Genomic DNA, 20,784 nt, shown 5'->3' with positions numbered 1-20,784 from the left:
ACATGTGGCTAAGGTTGCATTCAGGTTCATATGAAGCTGCATTCGATGTGGCAAGAGCAGATTACGACATTTACCAAATGTTATGTTTTTAATATAGTTAAATATATGTTTTGCCAAATAAACGCTGAATCAAAGTCTGATCAAAGTTAGCAAAAAATATAAAAACAAATAATTGCAAACATAATTTCAGTATTTATTTGAAAATAGTTACAAACCCTAATATTAAGTGATCACCAATCAATACATGCAGCACTATCTAAGCTTTGATGTTGGATTGACAAGAATTGAAGTGTTTTAAGAATCATCATCTAATTTGATCAAAATATGTCCTTTTTAAAGAGAAAAAAAAGTGTTTTAGGGCAAAGTTCAGATATTTTCACAAATCAGTAACCGTTGAGGTTATGGATTGTTTTACAAACCAGATCAAACTGTAATTGAAGTTGCATGGTAGCACTGGTAGTAAAATAAGGAAGTATAAAACAGAACGAACACTGCGAAATGTTCTTCTTTTGATTGTTTATTATAGAGGAGCTCTGCATATTTGAAAAAGGTATGATTGTCTGGAAAACACAGACAGACAGAGTCAAATACCGATCCTACAACCTGTGAACATAAATACTAAAATCAATATCCTGTCTGACACTGTCTCCAAGGGATAGGAGAAAGATGAATGTGGCAAAAGGAATTGAAATAAGTAATAAACAGAGTGAAAGGAGAAACAGTGGCAGAGAGAAAGAGGAGGCGCAGCAGCACTGATCCAGCCTAATGAGCACCACCCAACGTGGGATGGGAATTATGCAACACAGGCTTACAACTATGACACAGTGACAGTGAAATACTACAACAGACATGTTAGGAGAACGTCTTCACTGTCACACAACTCTTCTCCCGGGGGGCAACAGCAACAGGGCTTCTTTATCAAGTCACTCCTGCAAACATTAAAGAGAAATGAACGCACCATAGAGCTTGTATTAATCATTACTGTCCGTATTACATTAAACACATTTTTTACAGTGAATAAATGAATATTACATATAATGTATGTTATCGCCAGCAAAAAGGCAATTACCAAAAATGGCTTGTGAAAGATCCGCCAACAAAGGGAGAATGGATAAACATTGTAAATGACTTGTTTCGTATAGAGTGGCTGACTTTTTCTCTAAGACTCTGTAGTGAAAAATGTGACAATTACTGGTCCAAATGGGTTTTGCACATGAAGAGGGGGGTCACATAACCCTGAGATAATTCTTTTATTTTGCTTTACTCCTTTTTGTACAATAGTCTATAATTCTTGCATAACTTTGCTACTACTGTATGTTTCACACAGATTGGTTGTGAACCCGTTGTGAGGGAGATCTTTCCATATCACAAGAATAATTGCTGAGAACATATTGATGATGTATTACCCCAGTGACCTGTATATGTTATTTGTTATTTCCTTTGTAATGTCTTAACAACTTAAAAATAAAGTATTACAAAAAAATAAAATAATGTATGTTATCGGGGCAATCCTGCTCCTTTTTTTACATTCCTATGTTCATACTGTATAAGTGAATGTACTAGTCGTGTGCCTTCACAGCATTAAAAGCCTTTTATCGTGCAACAGAAAAAGCTTTTATGAAGCAGCTCATTCATAACACTCGATGTCTGTGGATGATAAGGGATGAGTCCAACAGAAATCCCTTCAGGCTTTATTTATTTCCTTCAGCACGTGTTCCCTAATAAATGAAAACATTCTGAGGTTAAAAAGAAAAAGATGAAAACAAACAAAAAGAGCATGTGTAATAAAGCTCTATTGGCATTAAAATACTTATAACTTTCATTTTGATTTATACCAGGACCGCTGAATAAAAACTACAAATCTAAAATGTTGACAAGATCTTCTTTTGTTTGGAAAGCAAAGCAGGCTATGTCCACAAAATGGGGTTAATGTGTGGCTTTAAAGTCTGTATCTTTTATCAGAGCCACAAACTCAAACGGTCAACTATGACACAGAGTTACAAATAACATTTATTGTGCTAAGCTAGTTAGTGAAGCTTGTCTGTTGAATATTTTCTCAGTTTCATGTCCCTATGGTCACAATCCATCTCCATAGTCAATATAATAAACAGGCTCCTGCATATTGTAAACCTGCTTGTAAAATGTCATATTGTTGGACTACTTAAATACTGACAGAGGCTGTAAATCATTTTATAATTTAACAAAATCTTTATATAGTAGTCAATCAACTACTGTATATGTTATTTCAGAGCATACTCTTTGTTCTATCAGTCTATAGTACAGAGCTTGTCTTTCTTTCTCCTGCCAGACCTACAGCTGCTATGGGACATAACACTAGCAGGGTAACCATAGCGACAACCAACACCGGCAATGTAGCCATAGTAACCGCCGCAGCCAGACGAGCATCAGCGGGAGGTGCCAGCTACTCATTTTCCACGTCTCTGCTTCCACATCACAACAAGGGCCGGCAGCACGGTGATGATGTCACACACTGTGAGACCGGGAGGAGGGTGAGGAGGAGAAGAAAGGACGGAAAGGGGAGGAAAGGTGGGAGAGAAGAAAGGAGAGAAAAGAGAGGAGGAGGTTGGAGAAGGGAAGGATATCTGGAGTAGAAAATGAGTAGGCCTACATACAAACACTTAACTGTGTGTGTTTTACAAAAAAGCTCCTTACTGTTTATATCTCCTCACTGTGGATTTATGCAGCCAACCTTTGCCATTACAGAGCCACGTCACCACACAGCAGAGCTCAAATTCATGATCCATTAACAACAAACCCCCACATCCATCATCCACCCTCAGCCGGTAAAGCTCTCAGCCACTGGATATAAACAATGACAGGGCCAGGCAAGTCTCTGGGAGCGGCTCCTTTGTGTTGAAACATCTCAGATTGTTTTTGTTCAAATGTAATTGGCAAGATTATTTTTCTTGCATCATCTGTTTCTACACTGCGATTCTTAGCTGTCGATCAAACAGTGCAGGCGGGAAAGTGAGGTATATTCTCCTGAATTTCTGCTTAATACGTTTGAGTTGCTTTCTTGGTTGAATGACAAACAAGTTCCCAAAAGCTGAAATTGTAAATTTCTGAAGTTGAAAACGGCAGCTTTAATCTCGGTAACATGGCAAAAACCCATATTTGAGTGTAGAAAGGATCAAGATGTCCAGCAGATATTACTTTATTGCCTATATATGTATATGTTGGCTGATAAGTAAAATAATGAGTTACCATTGAAATGTCTCCCACTGTGACTTGGTCAAAATGCTTTTGAAAAACGATTATTTTCGAAGGCATTGTTATCAAGATTGTTGTTTATGTGACTATGACTATTGGCTGATCTTGTGTCACAAGATTTTGTTCAACTCTAATATCAGTAGGGATATACTTCAGTTACATGACAAGTATGCAAACTGTTTTAACACTGACGAAGACAGTGTTACGCGATTGAAAACTCATAAAAGCCAGCAAGTAACTTTGTGATCAGAGGATTTTTTTACCTTGTCAGAGCAACCTTCAAATAATTGCTAAGAATCCCAATTTAAAATAACTGAAGAAAAGAAGAATCCTAGCATTTAATAAAATAAAGAAGTCTTCATTCTACATCACAGATATGGTAAGGTTTATTTTGGGCAATGTCTCATTCTAGCTATTGTCCAACCCAACATTGAAAGATAATGATCTCACTGTGGCCTTGTATTGCAAATCTTGTTTAATTTTGCAGTGGAAAAGGAAAAGAAACTCAAACTCAGCTGAACTCAGCAGCCTCTGTTAGCCTTTGTAAAATATTTGCCCTCCAGCATTATCAAAATAAACCTCTAGTTTATATTTCATATGTCTTAGAGTGTTCTCCAATGGTTCCTGAAGGTGTTTTAAAAAGCCAGCAGTTCCCTCATTTGAACGAGAAATCCTCTCAATATTCAAACAGCCACGGTGATATTAGACCTGACAGAGAGGAAACACAGGGCTTCTGTACAGAGCTTAACGCCTTACACTGGTAATGTATATAGAGCTGCCAGTACTGCGAGGGAATATCAATGAATGAACACATCTAGGCTACTTCATTTATCATCCTCTCAGCATAAAACCAAACCTCATAAATCAATGCACTGTCTGTCTTATGTCTCATCTAATAGCAAAGACAAGGTCAATTGTCTTAATCAGGAAATAAAAGCCCAAACACCAAAACATGACCTGGTGAATATTCGACCTGAATGTTGATCACTTCGGCTCACATACCTATTCAAAAAGGGGGACTTTGATAGGGGATTTCATTCATTTTTAAGTTTAAATACAACAGGAGTTTATTGAATCTAGGGTTAACATCTGTATGTGATGGTACCAATGTTTTATTCTTAAACAAAAAGCATAACAAAAGAACAGATTTAAAGCTGGTTTTGTTTCCACAACTCCATGCCAGAGGTGCCCATTGGAAAGCATAGCCTTATTCACTTAGCAAAGTGTGAAGCCATTAAATTCAAAGGCCCTTTATCCTTATCAAACATTTAAATGCCTGTATTGATTGGAGCTCGGCAGCCTCCAGCACTCAGTTTATCAGACCGATAGTGAGAAACCAGCAGTGAAGGGACAGACCAAATCTGCTGCTCAGATTAACAATTATCATGGGAGGTTTCATTCTTTTGACACTGGAAACATTCAGAAATGTCACAGTTAAATAGGGTCACATCCATTACTGTACATTAGAAAATTCAACACACATGTAATTAGAATACAACATCTGGCTTAGAAGGCTGTAGGTATATTTGAGAGATATTTTCTAAACAGCTCACATGTGAATAAAAGCACTCACTTTGTCAGTAGCTGCAAGAGAAAGAAAAGAGAGTGCTGTGAGCTACATAATTCGCCACGCTAGCCGCATGGCTTTGGAGATGGTAGTGACGGCCTATTGGCAAGACCACCATTTAATATCTGCAATCTACAACCAACTATTGAAAGGATTGCATTGCAATACATTTTGGTACAAACATTCATTTGTCCAAACTCCTGCTAAACCAATGAACATCAGAGTCTGTTACAGTTTGTGTGCAGCTGTAGTTGACATATGTTAGCATGCAAGCATGTAAGACTTGTATGCTTAAAGGTGGTAAAACTTCACAAATACTAATGTGCGTATTGACATAAGGAACACGGTTGCACACTGTTATTGGGCCTAATCAAACAGCAACCTCCGGGTCTGAAAAGCTCATTCAGAAGTGCCTTCAACCTGCATTATTTCTAATGGCCAGCAGGAGGAGACTCCACTGTTTGTAAAAAGACGTCTGATTGTATAGAAGTCTATAAAAAAATAGCCCCTACTTCTCACATGATTTATTACCTTTGTAAACATTTTTCGGACACGTTCATGGGTTTCATTGCTAGTTTCAGGTTTTATTCAATATAGCACAGTGTTCATTTTGTAAATGATGGTCCAATTTAGAGATAGAATAGATGACTAGGCAGGGTGTGCTTTCGGGCGTGGTTTCTTCAATAATACTAATGTCAGCTTTGGCATTGTGAGCAAACACCTATATTTAAGTCAACACATAACTTTAACCCAGGCAACGTTTACAGATTCCTCCGCTCCTGTGGTACAGTGACAGGGATTCTGACAGCACTGAGTAGTGTAGCAATATAAAGCGTCTTCTGAGCAGATAACCACTGACATCAGGATGTATGTAATTCATGTTTAAATCATGAGCCGAGAAGTGATCAGACTCACAGAGTCTGATGCAACACACACATTTAGTGAGCGTACACACACACACACACACACACCACAACACACACACACACACACACCACACACCACACACACACACACACACACACACACACACACACACACACACACACACACACAGTAAAGCACAATCTCAAGGGAGCAAAATTGGATCTATATGTTCCATACTGTATGTAAGACAATCAATAGATATATCACACTAACACTTTTCAGCACACATACTCTCATACAGTACTACAGAATACAGTATATGTGTGTGTGTGTGTTTTATCTCCAGACACAATGGTTCCCAACAGAGACCAGAGTGGAACCTTTTTAGCAGACCCCAGTGTGTCCCCCATAAAGTAGGTGAGATAATCTGCACTCCAGCAGCTTTTAACAGCTGCAGAGAGAGAAAGAGAGAACCCCTCTCCCCTCCGTCCTCATTCTCCCTCCATTAGTGTCCTGTGTTGTCCTTCACCAACTGCCTCCAAGGTGTCTGTTCACACACGCTGGTTTTCTTTCTTTCTTTATCCTGTTTTACCCTCTTTCATATCCCCATCGACTTCATTCTGTCCTGTTTCGACAGACACCTAAAGCTGTCCACATTGGCTCTAAACCTATCCTTAACAATCTGCTCTTTATTTATGCGGGAGAAACATGGCATGTAGATGCAGTTAAAGGTAAATGTAATCCAGGTTAATTAAATCTTTAATATAAAAAGTGACCTTTAATCCTTATAGAAAAATCACAGGGTAACAAGACTTCTTTAACACTGTACACCTATACTTGCTCCGGTGCATGTTACATATGCTGCTTTGTGGTTTTTGGAAGCAACTCTTGATAGAAAAGAGTTTATGGTTACATATTTTCAAATACACCTATGCTTTCAAATATTACGATTCGCCCATTTGTGCTTGATAATAAAGAGTTACTCTGTACTTTCTATACACTTTGGTGATGACTGAAATTAGCATATTTCAACCTTTTGATATTTAAAGACCTGATGCCACTTGAGGCAACAGTGACGAGTCTGAAGCTTTCAATACTCCACCTGCTGCGGAGCAAGTGTAGGAGCACTTATTATGTCTGACATTTTCCAACACTTATGCAACTGTAAGGTTAGAATTGAGTCGCAAACTGAATAAATCAATTAATTCAAGAGTTTGTTCGAAAGATTCCTTTGAGATGCAGGAATTCTGCACAAACTGTGTTTTAAAACACTGGTTTTAAAACCAGTTAAACAACATTCAAGAATGAGCGGAGGTGAACGTGTTCCTCCACTCCTAACAAGGCGACATTTCAGACACATAAGGTTTACAGCAAATAAGAGCCCTCCATCAGTGTTGAGGAGTCATTTTATGGTTATGCATTAGCACTCAAATAAAGTGCCCTGCAGTCAAAGGTGAGTATTAATCGCATACCTTACTGTGGCTTTAATAGCACACTGTCAATCAGAAGTACAGGAGAAAAAACAGCTTTTATGACCAGGAGAGAGAACATCTATCTGTACCTACCTCCATTTTTGTTCTGTTATTATAGCCTATAGCAGTAAATACATAATATCTGTACTTTATTGATCCAAAAAAGACAATCATTCTTTTGTACAAGCTACTCAAAAGTGAAGATGTATTTACTTTCTCAGTTTATTATGATTGTAATTGAAAAAGTAGTAATGCGATGTGGAGCTGCAGAGATGAATTGATTCATTGTCGACTGTAAAACGTAATGGTAAATGGTAGCGACCACATAAACAGCTTTATAACTCAGGCAGCATTCACCAATGTACACACACATTCATATATTGGTCACAGAGGATAGCATACAAGATCCATAAATATTCTGATGCACACTCTCCCACTGATGGATGTTTCATACGAGGGCAATTTGGGGAAAGGCATCTTGCCCAAGGACACTTGTAGAGTCCTGAGGGGCCAAGGATCGAACTACCAGCCTTCAGATTGGCAGGCAATCAGTTCACATCCAGAGCCAAAGCCAATGGATCATGAAATGTATGTTATATAATCAATTTAATTATTGATTCTTAAAAGCAAATATTTTCTGGTTTCTCTACCACCGGAATAACAGTAAACTGGTCATCTTTGAGTTGTGGGAAAATCCAGACATTACCTGACATCATATTGATCGACATCACCATTTTCTAACATTTAATGGATCTAACAACTAATCCATTAATTGATAATGGAAATAATTGTCAATTGCAAAGGTGAAGCCAACATCTTGTTTAAATAACACCAAACTAAGCACCAGACACAGACAAAAGAATAAAGTGGTGTTTGTGTTCAGCTAGGTCTGCTCCCTACGGGGTTTGTACTGTATCACTGGATAGTTAAATCACTTCATCCACCCCTCTCTAAATCCGTCCATTTATCCACCCTCTCTTCTTCTTTGTCCCCCCCTCATCCACCTTTTCTTTCCCTCTTGTGTTTTTATTAATCCCAGCTCGTTCATTCTCAGTGTCTCCATCAGTGACTCAAACAGTTCAGGGCCCTTCAGTACGTGGGGCATCACAGACCACACTCATGTTCTAGCTACTGAGGCCTGAAATTACCTCTTCGCCCCCTGTGGGCCGCTAGAAAAATGCTCAACTGTTGAGAAATGTAACACAAATATTGGCAGTGAGGACAGGGGGACATGATACAGAAGCAAACACAATGCTAATGTCTTGTCGTAGGGATGCTGTGTTAGCTCTGTTCTTCCACTGGCCATGTAAAAGATTGTTGAAAAATGAATGGCAAATATATCTGGTGGCGGGGTAAATAATATGAGAGGCTGCACAGTGAAGTGGGACTTCTGATTCTGAATTGGAAGCGGATAATTTCTGGACTATTCTTCGTGTTGGGTTGAGTTGGTCCCGTACAGAGAAACTGCAGCGTTGGTTGTTTATATTGGACAGCTCAAAATGACCTGCAGCGTGTATTTTCACAGTCAAAGCAATAGTGTGATGTCGTTATTACAGCAACTAGAAGTCATGCATGGAAGGTCGGAGTGGTGGATGGGAATACAAAGTGTGTATCTTCGACATTAGAGACAGGGATTTTACCTATGCAGACTATGTTCCATAACCTTCACCAATAAATGCTCAAATTATTCGTTTTGGAATGCAAAAAAGACAATCCACTTTTGCTTTTTAATTTAGATCTCAAGCCAAAACCTAAAATGCTAAATAAGCTATACGTCTTCAATATTTTACAAAACTAAATGTTCAAAGCAAAATTAAAACATATATTGGTTTGTTGGGATCTTTGCTCTAATTGGCCAAAAGAGGACATAATGCTCATTTTCAGCAGCATTTTTCACCCTCTTTCTGAAACCAGAGTCCTGTCTGCTCTGATTGGTTAGCTAGCTGGCTCTGCTGTGATTGGCCAACCACTTAGAGATGTCCAGCCACTTATGCTATCACTTACAATGTGTTGGAGCGCTAGCCAATAGAAGTGTGAGTGGTTCCAAGTGATGTCACTTTGTTACAGAACGGAAACAAAGTAGTCCAATGGATACGTTTCAGGCAGTGTGTGGGACAGAAAGGAGAGGAAAAGATAACACACTACAGGAGAGGGAAAGCCCCAAAAAGCACAATAGGGCCTCTTCAATTCTCAGTCAGTGCTGTAAAACATGTAAATAACAGATTTATTTTTGCCTAATTGGGGTTGCAGACCATTCATTTATTCCAATACTTGGTGGTTTGAGGTAGAGATACAGTACAGTAAACGCATGCAGTATATTCTGTGGAACCTAATGCAGGTTATTACAAAGGCCTTGCAGTAAATTCCTTCAAGGTTAAAATATGCAGTTTTGTCCACTTTATACTACTTTTTGTTGTACTGCAATATTGTGTCATCTACTCCACATCATTAACAGGGGTGGACAAAACATACTTGAAACACCTCAAGTAGAGTACATCTATTTTAACTGAAACAAATGGCAAATGTCTTTGTGCTCAGTTGATATAACAGGGGGTAACAGTGATGTAATAATCTTTGGTTTGTCCTTGTAAGGACTCTCTACTCTCCTGTACATTTGTGTGCATCCATATGATCAAGAGCAAGCACACAGCTCTGTGTGTGTGTGTGTGTGTGTGTGTGTGTGTGTGTGTGTGTGTGTGTGTGTGTGTGTGTGTGTGTTGTGTGTGTGTGTGTGTGTGTGTGTGTGTGTGGGTGTGTGTGTGTGTGTGTGTGTGTGTGTGTGTGTGTAACCTCTGTATGTCCCACTGTGTTCACTACCAGCGAAGTTCCCGTCGACCCAGAAATGCTACCAGCAATATTCACTTTGTCTTCCATGCTTTCTCTTTTTCTTTATTTCTCCCCTGACATTTATTTTCTCCTTCATTCTCTTTCTCCTGTACCATCTTTTGTTCTCTTTTCTTTCCTTCCCCATCATCGTGCTCCTTTCCTTTTGGTATTTCCCTCATCTCTTTATGATCTTGTACCCTACCCGTGTTTGCAGGCTCTTTTGGTCTCATTTCGTTCCTTGCAGTACAGTATATCATTTCGATCTGTCATTCTCTTCTCAAATATATTCCTACACTTTATCTTTCCAATCTTCATCTGTCACTCATCTTAGTCTTCCCTGAATCTTTTGTTTTCTCCAGTCTTCCATATCACTCCCCATTTCTCTCAATCTCGCCTCTTCTCCACGCTCACCCGGCTTATCCTCTCTTCAAATATTCTTTCTTCGCTCGTTTCTCCCTCTATCAATCTTCTTTCCATCTCCCGTCTTCTGACAACACAGAATCATGTTCCATCTTTGTATCTCTCTCTCATATTTCTATCCTGGGTTTTCCTCTACATCTCCCTCAAACTGCTGTGGCGTGTGGATGGCATGAGGCTGCTTTCCCTCTGCGTTCCTCTAAGACCATCTTCAGCCTAATCAATCACTCTGACCCAGATAAGTTTAACCCTGGGCTGCTTTGATGCTCTGACCCATTTACCCGCAGTAGTTTCCCTACAGACATCATAGCTTTCAATGTTGGCCTGCGATAGACCGCGGGGGAAATAAGACACGGGTGTCATGACCTGTGAGCTGCAGAAAAGTAGATATGGCGGGGGGAAAGGGGCATTAACCATGATTGATTGACGCTCTACTGTTGGGCTGGATTACATAACAGTGATGAGAGTTTTTACAGCATCGCAGCATTTTGGGAACTATTGGATTTTACTCCTGTAACCATGTTTGAGTTTATTAAAAGAAAAATGTAGGAACTGATGCTGCTCTAAAGACCAGATATAAATATTTCATTTAGTAGCAATAACATTTTATAGACTACTGTAAGTAAAACTGTCGGTCTGTAGGTAGGTAGGAAGTTAGTTAGTTAGTAAGGTAGGTAGGTAGGTAGGTAGGTTAGGGTTAGATGGTTATGTTGATGGATTAATACCATTTTAGAATAGTTGTTTCTACTATTTCTTTAATTAGATTTTGTCCCCCCTTTGAGTTAGATTGATGTACTATACCGAGGTTATATAAACACCCTGGTTTTACCCTCAAAGTGTCACACTAACTTTACAGCTCAACCGACCTCCCATTAACCCTGAATATCTCATGTTACTTCTCCTCTGCTCTCCTTTGCTGAAGGACGTCACACTTACATGAACACAATGTACCCCCGTGCTGCTACACATGCATGCAGGAATAAACATAAAAAGGTCAATGTAGGCAGGGGCATAAAACACAACCTGCAGCAGAACCTGCATGTTAAGGAAACGCCCTGTCCTCCGCTTTCAGAAAAGCCTAACACCACACACACACACACACACACACACACACACACACACACACATACCACACACACACATACACACACACAGCGAAGTCTCTGGCTACCCTTGCCCTAAATCCCTCAACTCAAACAATAGGCAGCACTTCCTGACAGTGAGAAAAAACAGGGAACAGCTTCCTTCAGCAGTACCTGGGGAATGCTCGAGAGAGAGAGAGAGAGAGAGAGAGAGAGAGAGAGAGAGAGAGAGAGAGAGAGAGAGAGAGAGAGAGAGAGAGAGAGAGAGAAAGAGAGTGAGAGCACATTGAATGCACCATTCCCCCATTACTCAATAGGTTACATGAAATTGAAATGTGAAATCATCAGTTTCTGTATCGCTACTGACCCTACTTGGTTGTGTCCATAGTTGGGAATTTAAGAGGGCACTTTAGAGCACAAATGTCACACACGTGAAATGTTGAAATGTACATCCACAGAATTTTATGCGCAGTTATCATTTCTGTCAAACAATGGGGAAACAAAGTGAAGACGCAGAAATTTGATGACAAAAGTAAGAAAATGACAATGAGGTTTTACACTTGGCAGAGGAAGAAGAGTTTGTCCATTTGTCCATTAAATGTTATGTATACGTGCCCAAGCCGTTGTGTGGCCTTATCATCCTAAATGGGCAAACCCTAAATCACCTTGCTATCAAACACACACACATGGCAAAGAGAATAAATTGACCTTCACAGTAAAACAGGGGGGTGAAACACATGCGAGAAGAGATAAAGGGGAGTACATGTTAGTGAAAAAGAGGCAGAACTATAGGAGAAGAAAATAGCCCAACAAAAGAGAAGGAGCGACAGAATGAGAAAGAGAATCAGTGATTGGCATGCTGCATTATTCCCTTCGCGCTCCAATTTCACTGAGTTTCTTTTGTTTCCAATTAAGGCTGTTATCTCCTCCACTGCCAGCCCTCCTACAAAGACCCACCACATGTCCCCCTCACCACTACCATCTCTTTTCAGTGTGTCCCCCCTTTGTTCTCTGTTAAATCCTCCTGTTCTCTCTCTGTATCCTGAATACTTCACGTTTATACCAACCAGCCATCCTGCCTTCATATCCCACCATTTCCCCACCTCTTCCATTTGTCTACCTCTCCTCCTTCTTTTAACCTCTCCTTTGCTGCTTTGTGTTCAGAGTCACCTTGAGGCAGTGGGCCACAGCTGGAATACCAGCTTTTCTGGTCAGCTCCTACTGCAGCATATGAACAAAGGAGCACTGGGATGCAGGCTGCTCTGGTAACACAGTTCAACAGCGTGCACAAGTGTGAGCGTCTAGAAATACTTGCTATCTGTCAATAGGACAAAAGTGATGGGAGTAAGTGTAGGCCTGTTGTTTTGGTTCACTAAAATAGGAAATGTTTAATTGTGCTAACTTTATCAAACAAAGTAATCTAGTAAAGTAATTTGATTTGTTTATTTGATACAACTTATATTGTTTTTATTGTTATTTCTGTTGTGTTCTTATCATTTTGAGAGCCCAAGATGATACCTTGTTGCAAAAAAGTTGGGTTTCTTAAGTATTTGTTCAATAAACAAAAAAATGTATCAATAAATAAGTTTGGAAAATGCATCTTGCAATGCTTATTGTGAAAACAACTCAATAAGGACTATGTGGTAATTTAAAGAATAGTTTTAAGGGGCCTTTAAGTTTAGTTAAAGTGGACCTATCATGCTATATTTGAATAATATATTGTAGGGCCATACCTATATAAAACATGTCTGTGAAGTTTTTTCTTCAAAATACCAAACAGATCATGCATTTTAGCCATGCCTCATTTCGCTCTATTTGCTCTTTTCAAGCCCTGTTTTTGCAAGGGCTGATTCTGTGAGAAGTCTTCTTCGCTGCTTTTGTGGCAGACTACAGCGCCACTTACAGGCCTGGCATATGTACTACAGTGTCTCCAACGCTTTCGAGCGGCAATGGCCGTGGCCGTGGCCCAACCCCCCATTCCCCTGATAGGTGGAGAGTTGCCCATATAGGCGGAGCTCCCAGTTTCTGACGTCAGATCAATTTCAAATCTGTATCAGCTTCCGTGCAGCCCCGTTTTAGAGATTTGGGTATGGAAGAAAAGAGAGAAGGTTGTGTTTTCTGACACTTGGTGAGTTCCCTGACACACCAGGGACACATATTCATGTATAAAAGACGTACAAAAGTGCATTTTGCATGATAGGTCCCCTTTAAGTTGAATTAAATCAGGTCTAGTACTGTTAAGTTATTGCAAAATATTCATAAAATGTTCAAATTTTCACTAAATTTATGTTTAACTCCATTTGTAAAGTGTCCAATTAGTCATGATTTTCATATAGCGTGTAATGTGGTATGTATTCAGCAAAACAAGAGGATAATCATTGTATCTATCAACATGCAGACATATTCTGACTGTGTCTGTATCCATATGTGAGACTTAAGCATGAACGAATACATGATACACCTCACAGCGGCAGCTCAAACACATTGTATGATCTCCTATCTGTCCAGCCACCAAGGTCCTTCATCAATTCTGCTTCTGATCACATCATGAGCACACACCAGCCCTTCTTATCTCCTCTGCCCCCCCACTCCTCCTTCTATCCATCACTTATCCATTCATGAGGCAAAGGGACACGTACAGCTCAGTGAACCCTGAGTGAAACAGAAACACAGAGCAAACTGTGGTATTGTTTGTCTGTTTACACACCATGAATCACAGCTTACTCTTGTTTGTTTTGTCTGCGATGATTTCTCCTTTTTCATAACTGCTGAAATGTATAAGATCCATCCATCAAATCCGCTCAACATCAAACCCTGCTTCACCACCCCCCCTCAACATCTCTTCTTCCTCCATCCCTTCAATCAATCCTCCCCTTCACCTTCACATGACAAAACACCTGAAAAGGACGCACCCCATACACCCCCCTTCTCTATTTCTACTACCTTCCCCTGTAAACCCGTTCCACAATCCCTCCATCAAATCTGACCTTGCCTTCTTCAAAGGTCAACAGCTGGAACGGATCAATGCTTTTAGAGATCATTGCTGCAGAGGTGGAGAAGGAGAAGTGAGGAGGGGGAAGACAAAAATGGAGACGTATGAGTGAGAGGGGGAGTAAAGGCTTTGGTATGGAGGAGGGGGAGGGTGATGAGAGGGGGGAGGACAGGGGGAGGAGGAGGAGATGGGCAGCGAGGAGATTTAAAAAGAGAGGAGGGAGAAAGAAATCACTGCATCAGCATTCCTCTGGGTCTCTGGTGGAAGCAGCAGGAGGGAAGGTTGATAATACATGGGTAGAGGGAGGGAGGGAGGGAGGGAGGAGTTGGTCTGTGAGGAAGGAGTGGGAGAAAATGAGAAAAGGACAGAGAAATTAAGGAGAGAGAACATGTCCCTTCTCCTTGTTCCACTTAATTGCGTTGAGTGTCTGTTTGCCCACAGGGCAGTAAACAATCGCTGTGTGTGTGTGTGTGTGTGTGTGTGTGTGTGGTGTGTGTTGTGTGTGTGTGTGCGTGCGTGTGTGTGTGTGTGTGTGTGGTGTGTGTGTGTGTGTGTGTGTGTTTGTGTGTGGTGTGTGTGTGTGTGTGTGTGTGTGTGTGTGTGTGTGGTGTGTGTGTGTGCTAAATATACTCTAGTAGACAATGTGTTGAGATAGCACTATGTAATGTAATAGCATAGCTTCAGTGATAGCTACAATTGTGAACTGAAGGCAGTGTGTGTAAATTGCATGTCATTAAGATAACCATTTAGCTAGATTACAGCATTACAATATGGAACAATGGGCAAAAAAAGACACCTACGTATTTTTTATAAATCCAACTTTCTAAGACATGCTGTAGAAATGCCATGTTGTGTAAACGAGACTTTTAGCGCATTGTTATGCTTTTTGAGTCTTTTTCAATCAGTTGTAACACTTGTAACTATAGTCAATTTGGTGTTGGGGCTCTAATAACAGCCAAATCAGATGACCCTACACTTTATTCTGTGCCTGAACGCAGCATGTGTAGAAACACACAAAGACTGAAGCTAATGCTAACATGCTCTTCATGCTAGGCTGAAATGCTGCGCTAACCATCTTTTGTATACAATGATGCCTCTTTTGTTCATCACTTAATAAAAAACATTTAGTAAAATGTGTATTTCTGTTCAACTTGTTCTTCTACCGGATGCATGCTCACACCAACATTGAATTTATGAGCAAAATCAGTTACTTTGTAGATAAAAAATCTACCTGGCGATCTGCTACGTTTATATAATTTCCTAATTGTGATAATTGGACCTGTTTCCTCTTTCACTTTTGGTGCATAAAAGCATTAAGATTGTAAGGTGTGCAGAAACTAACCCGTCATCAGTTCCCAGTCAAATATCACGGCCTGCAGCAGCAGAAAAAAGGTCTAGCTCAACAGCGCATGGCTCTGCTTTGTAAAGAATATCAATATCAGACAGAAGCCTGCAGCCGCCACCAGGACACGATCAATAATTCACAAACCTCCTTTACACCTGTGAATCCCAAAAGTCTTCATTGTCTGTGTGTTTTTTCTCTCTGGCTGCCTTTTTGTCCTGGTTATTAGTCTTTTTTTGACACACATTTATTTTTCATGTTGCCGTCCGTGTCTTTATCTAATTCCTGTATTTCCAGTTTGTGGGTAGTTTTAAATTCTCCTATTTATATTGTATGATCAAAGATGAGACACAGATGAGTGAGACATTCCTGTGTGGATGACCGCACACACACACACACACACACACACACACACACACACACACACACACACACACACACACACACACACACACACACACACACACACACACACACACACACACACACACACACACACACATATACACACACACACTTCCCTTTATGGTATCAGCTATGTGAAGAATCCACTTCTCTGAAGGGCCAGCATAACTCAACACAACAGACCCAAACAAAGCTTATACCATCTTAGTCGGAGAGTTAGCGAACAACTAGAGAGCTTCAAGGCTGAGTGATCAGTACAATAGATGAGCAACTGTGTTATAAAATATCTGGTTCTTTGATTTAAGTCAAAGCAAGCCCCTCCTGTACTTACAAACTCAAGGAGAGGAGTTAACTGTTTGTTAAGGACCATCAAAGCACCTAGCTTAAAATGATCCACTGCTAAAAGCTAGCGCCAGCAACGGTAACATTCAAATCCAAATCGCAATGTGTTTCGAATCCTCTACAATTGTGATTTATGCTTCTTACTGGCTTATTTCCTATTACAGTGGCTGCTGAAGATCATAGTAATATTTAAGGTGTTCCTCCATACCAAACTCTTCAATCAACACTGATTGCCATAACATATGTATTGTCATGTTTTCCAGGGGACTTCAGAGTTTCTAAGTAAATAAATAAAACATCTTTCAATGCAAACGCAAAACATATCAAATGAACTTTAAAAACCGGGAGAATTTCAATTGAGGTTGATGCATCAGCTATTTAACAGTAATTAAATGAGGATTATTTGCAATGAGAATGAGATTTAACTATGAATACAACATCAATGGTGGATGGACGAAGTATCTGCTGGTATCTTACTCTTTCTGTGCCTTCGCAAATCTCATGCATACAGGTCATGTTTGGAATGAATATTCAATGGTAAATAAATGATTCATCAAATCTGCCAAATGCTCCATTTGACTATAATCAGTGAACAAGAAAATAACCAGCTACAGTTGCTTCGGCAAACATTGGTTGCACTCAGTGCCCCTCCCAGACATTTTTCCAGCCATCCATTAACAGCAAACTGGCATTTGTATTGAGAGAACACACACTCTGGCCAAAGAGGAGCAGACAGACCCAGATCTCATGCCAGCAGGCCAGCCATGCGTCCAACTCTGACCCACATCAGGGGCCTGGTCCGGGGCCAAGGCCAGGAGCATCAGCCCATTAGACAGTGAGGAAAATAAACAATGGAGTACAGGAGTAAGAGAGAGAGAGTGAGGGCTGGAAAGATTGAAAGGAGGGAAACAGTGGAGAGATCAATCTTGCGTAACTCAACTAGGCTAGGTCCAAAATCACTTTATTTTTAAATGTTTTCCTTTCAAAAGGTAGTGCAACGCTAACTCCATTTAGTTTATTTTCACTTCAGCTGGCCCTGACATCAAATCGTGTTTTCTCCTTATATTGCAGTGCTTTATTGGCTACACTTGGTAAAACAAAAAGTCCCTGGAGTGGCAGCAGAGTGGCAGAAATCACTAGATGAGAGCAGAGACGGGCTCTCCTGAGGTGCACAGTAAACATTGATTTTCTTCAAAAAACTAAAAGGCAGGCAGGCTAAATAAGGATCCGCCTGAAACTCAATGTTTAGTCTGAAATGTCCAGGTTGGTTCAAACCATAGACTGTATATATAAAGGGTTCAAACTCAAATACACCCTTTTGTCTAAACTTGGAACATAGCAATCATCTTCAGCAGGTTTACTGAATAGCAATGCAGTAAATTGGATGTCTCTAGCTGCCACACGAAGCGAGTAAATGCTGTTTACTGTGAGGAATATCACAGAAAACACCCAGAAATCTTCAAGAAACTGCACCAATCACAAAAGAAGTAGCCTTTCAGCTACAACAATATTTCACATATGTGTAAGCAGTCATGCTAACAAATAGCATTTTTCCCATTTAATGATGCAACCCGCACTGCTTAACACCGAATGGCCTCTCCTGGCTCCATATGGCAAAGTTATACGATTAGGTTCCTACCTTCTCAATCTCCTGCTGCAGGACCTGTTTGGCGACCTCCAGGTCCTGCAGGCGGACCCGCAGCTCCTCGTTCTCCTGCTCGTGGCGACTCCTCTTCTTTTCCACGCTGTCCAGCTGCTTGTGTAGACGGATGGACACGTCCTTCGCCACCTGAGAGGGAACGGAAGGAGGGAATTAGTTTGGTTTCATGTATTGACCTACTAGCATCGATAAAAGTGTAGTTACAATATGAAGTCAAAACTAATTAGACCAGAAAAGAAAATATTAGTATCAAATTGTGCAATAACACTAAGAAAGCAATACTAAGAGATACCGAAATGTAAAATCGCAAATATCTAAGCTAAGCTAAGCTATCTCATGTCACTAAATGGAAATCTAAAATCCGATGTCATTTAGGAGATCTACATTTCTCAGCTGGACATCATGGGATGGTTAGGCTGGTGCCCCACGAGGACGAAAACGGGTTGTATCCGCATATTTCTCTTGCGTATATCCCTTTTTGCCACACGAGGCAGTAACTAAACGATAGAAACGGACCCCGCAAACGACAACGGGTCCAAAGGTGGATAGATCTGGGAACGGAGCGCTCTGGGGGGTCATACGGCTCTGTGTGATCGCCTCTATACGATCATTTTGTGATAATGATGACGCAATAGCCCCGCCTCTCCCCACCTCTCCTGCTCACCCCCGCAAAAGTAAACTGCACACTGAATTCAGATTATTTATCTTTCTCTCGATATGGACATAAACGCGAGTGAAGTCTAATCTGACAGGACGGAGACACGCAGCTCTGCTCACCTGCAGCTCCTCCCGCTGTGATGCAGCGGGAGGAGCAAAACACACACTTCATGTCAGATCATCCCCCTTAGCTATTTGAATTACCTCTCAAACTACCTAAACTAGTTATAAATATGTTTATTTTTACTGCCGGGTCACTCATTACTGGATCAGCTGCTGCATGAGACAGACACTGACGCTGTCAGAAGAGAGCAAAAAGAGACAGGCTCCGTGTATTTTATTATTATATATCATTATATCGTCGTTATTCATTTGTTTTAAAGCTCAATAAATAACAAAGAAGACCTTTGACCGGCACTTTTATAATTTTGTCCGGAAGATTTAAACTTTAACACACGTTGACCGGCGAAAAACTCTGCCCGGTTCCCTCGGCCCCCACCACGGTGAATAAACAGAAGGGGAACCATGACAACCATGCTTCTTCGCTGCTTCTGTGGAGGAAGTTACAGCGCCACGTACAGGCTCAGCATATGTACTGCAGCTTTTTCCAGCGGTTGGAGCTAAACGGAGCTGTCTCGTGTGAACAGACACTATCCGGTGTATATTGCGTGTGGACGGAAGCTTTTTTGCGATTGCGATTGCGTTAATCCTATGCGTTTTGCCGTATGCGTTCCCGTGGGGCAAGCACCTTAGTTAGTTTGACAATAATTAGCTAGCTAGCACACCACCAACATTTTACCAGTGCTACTTTTGGTATTAGAAGAGATTTATGGCCTTATAAACATAAAATCCTCAAACTCCTGCTACACTTTGCAGACATTTAAAACAATTCTAAGAATTCTAAGACATATGACAAATGTTCCCCTCAAACAAATAAAGTAGAGTTGTGAGATAACTTTAGTAAATGCAATAATCTCTGCCCACGTAAAAGGGAGATTACCTTGGCTCTATTTCATTCTCAAGCGTCACATGAGTTTTTGGATGCTGCCTGTGCAAACAACACCAGTTAAATGCGGTTTGCTTCAGCTGAGTCGACAAAGTGTGCACATTTATCAGCAGAGACTTTTTTATTTTTATCTAATAATGCCAAGAAGATAATTAACACCACTCGTGCAGAAACTGATCTTCTATACATAATGTGATCTTATGAAAGGCATATTGTTTCCCCCTGGGGAGAACTATTCATTAGAAGTTTCTAATGTCAAAGAGTCACACAAAAGACAAAGTCAACGCTGTCTGATATTAAAACAACAGGAAACTAAAAGCAACATCATAAAATCTGATAACCACATTAAGGTTTAGTAGAGCTCATGGAGTTATAATGTTATGATATTCAAAACACGAATGACTTTATTATGAGGTGCGTACAATAACATTGTTATCGTTTGCTTTAGTTATCATTGGTTTTAATTTGTAGTCTATTACATGGTATAAAGAAAGGCAAAGCCTAAACTAAGAGCCAATATAAAAACATGAGCCTCATTTATTTTCTTTAAATTCTGTTCATTCCTGTTCCTGTTCTGTTATAGCCTTAGGAACATCAGTGGACATTTTGGATGGGCTTTTTGTCTCAAAAACATTGCTGTATTCATTTTAGGGGTCGGTAAAAATGGCATAAAAACATTCCTGACTCATGTTGTAGTATCCTAAATTACGCTAGTATCTAGTATCGACATTTTAGACTGAAATACAAGCGGTATAATGTGTTATGTTTCCATCCAGGTTATTAATGTGCATTACATTTAAAGTAAGGCTAACAGACACACTAAACATTTGAAGTACCGTTAAATATACTGTTAATAGGAACAGTGTCACACAAATGGAGTGAAGCCTGCGAGGCTAGTTCAGGCAGTCATCTCGAGCA

General features: G+C 40.3%; 1 protein-coding gene across 3 annotated transcripts in view; it reads right to left on the bottom strand.

The window, feature by feature from the left end:
• soga1 (suppressor of glucose, autophagy associated 1) overlaps nt 1-20,784 on the bottom strand; it is a 112,247-nt gene that overhangs the window by 65,957 nt on the left and 25,506 nt on the right. For all 3 annotated transcript variants that reach the window (XM_034145113.1, XM_034145115.1, XM_034145114.1), the window contains exon 4: nt 18,183-18,332. In XM_034145113.1, coding sequence (XP_034001004.1) covers nt 18,183-18,332 — 150 coding nt within the window. The remainder of the gene's footprint in view (nt 1-18,182; nt 18,333-20,784) is intronic.

Source organism: Trematomus bernacchii, unplaced genomic scaffold (genome assembly GCF_902827165.1).
Source record: "Trematomus bernacchii unplaced genomic scaffold, fTreBer1.1, whole genome shotgun sequence".
NCBI classification, from domain to species: Eukaryota; Metazoa; Chordata; class Actinopteri; order Perciformes; family Nototheniidae; genus Trematomus; species Trematomus bernacchii.
This window is presented reverse-complemented; position numbering and strand designations above follow the sequence as displayed.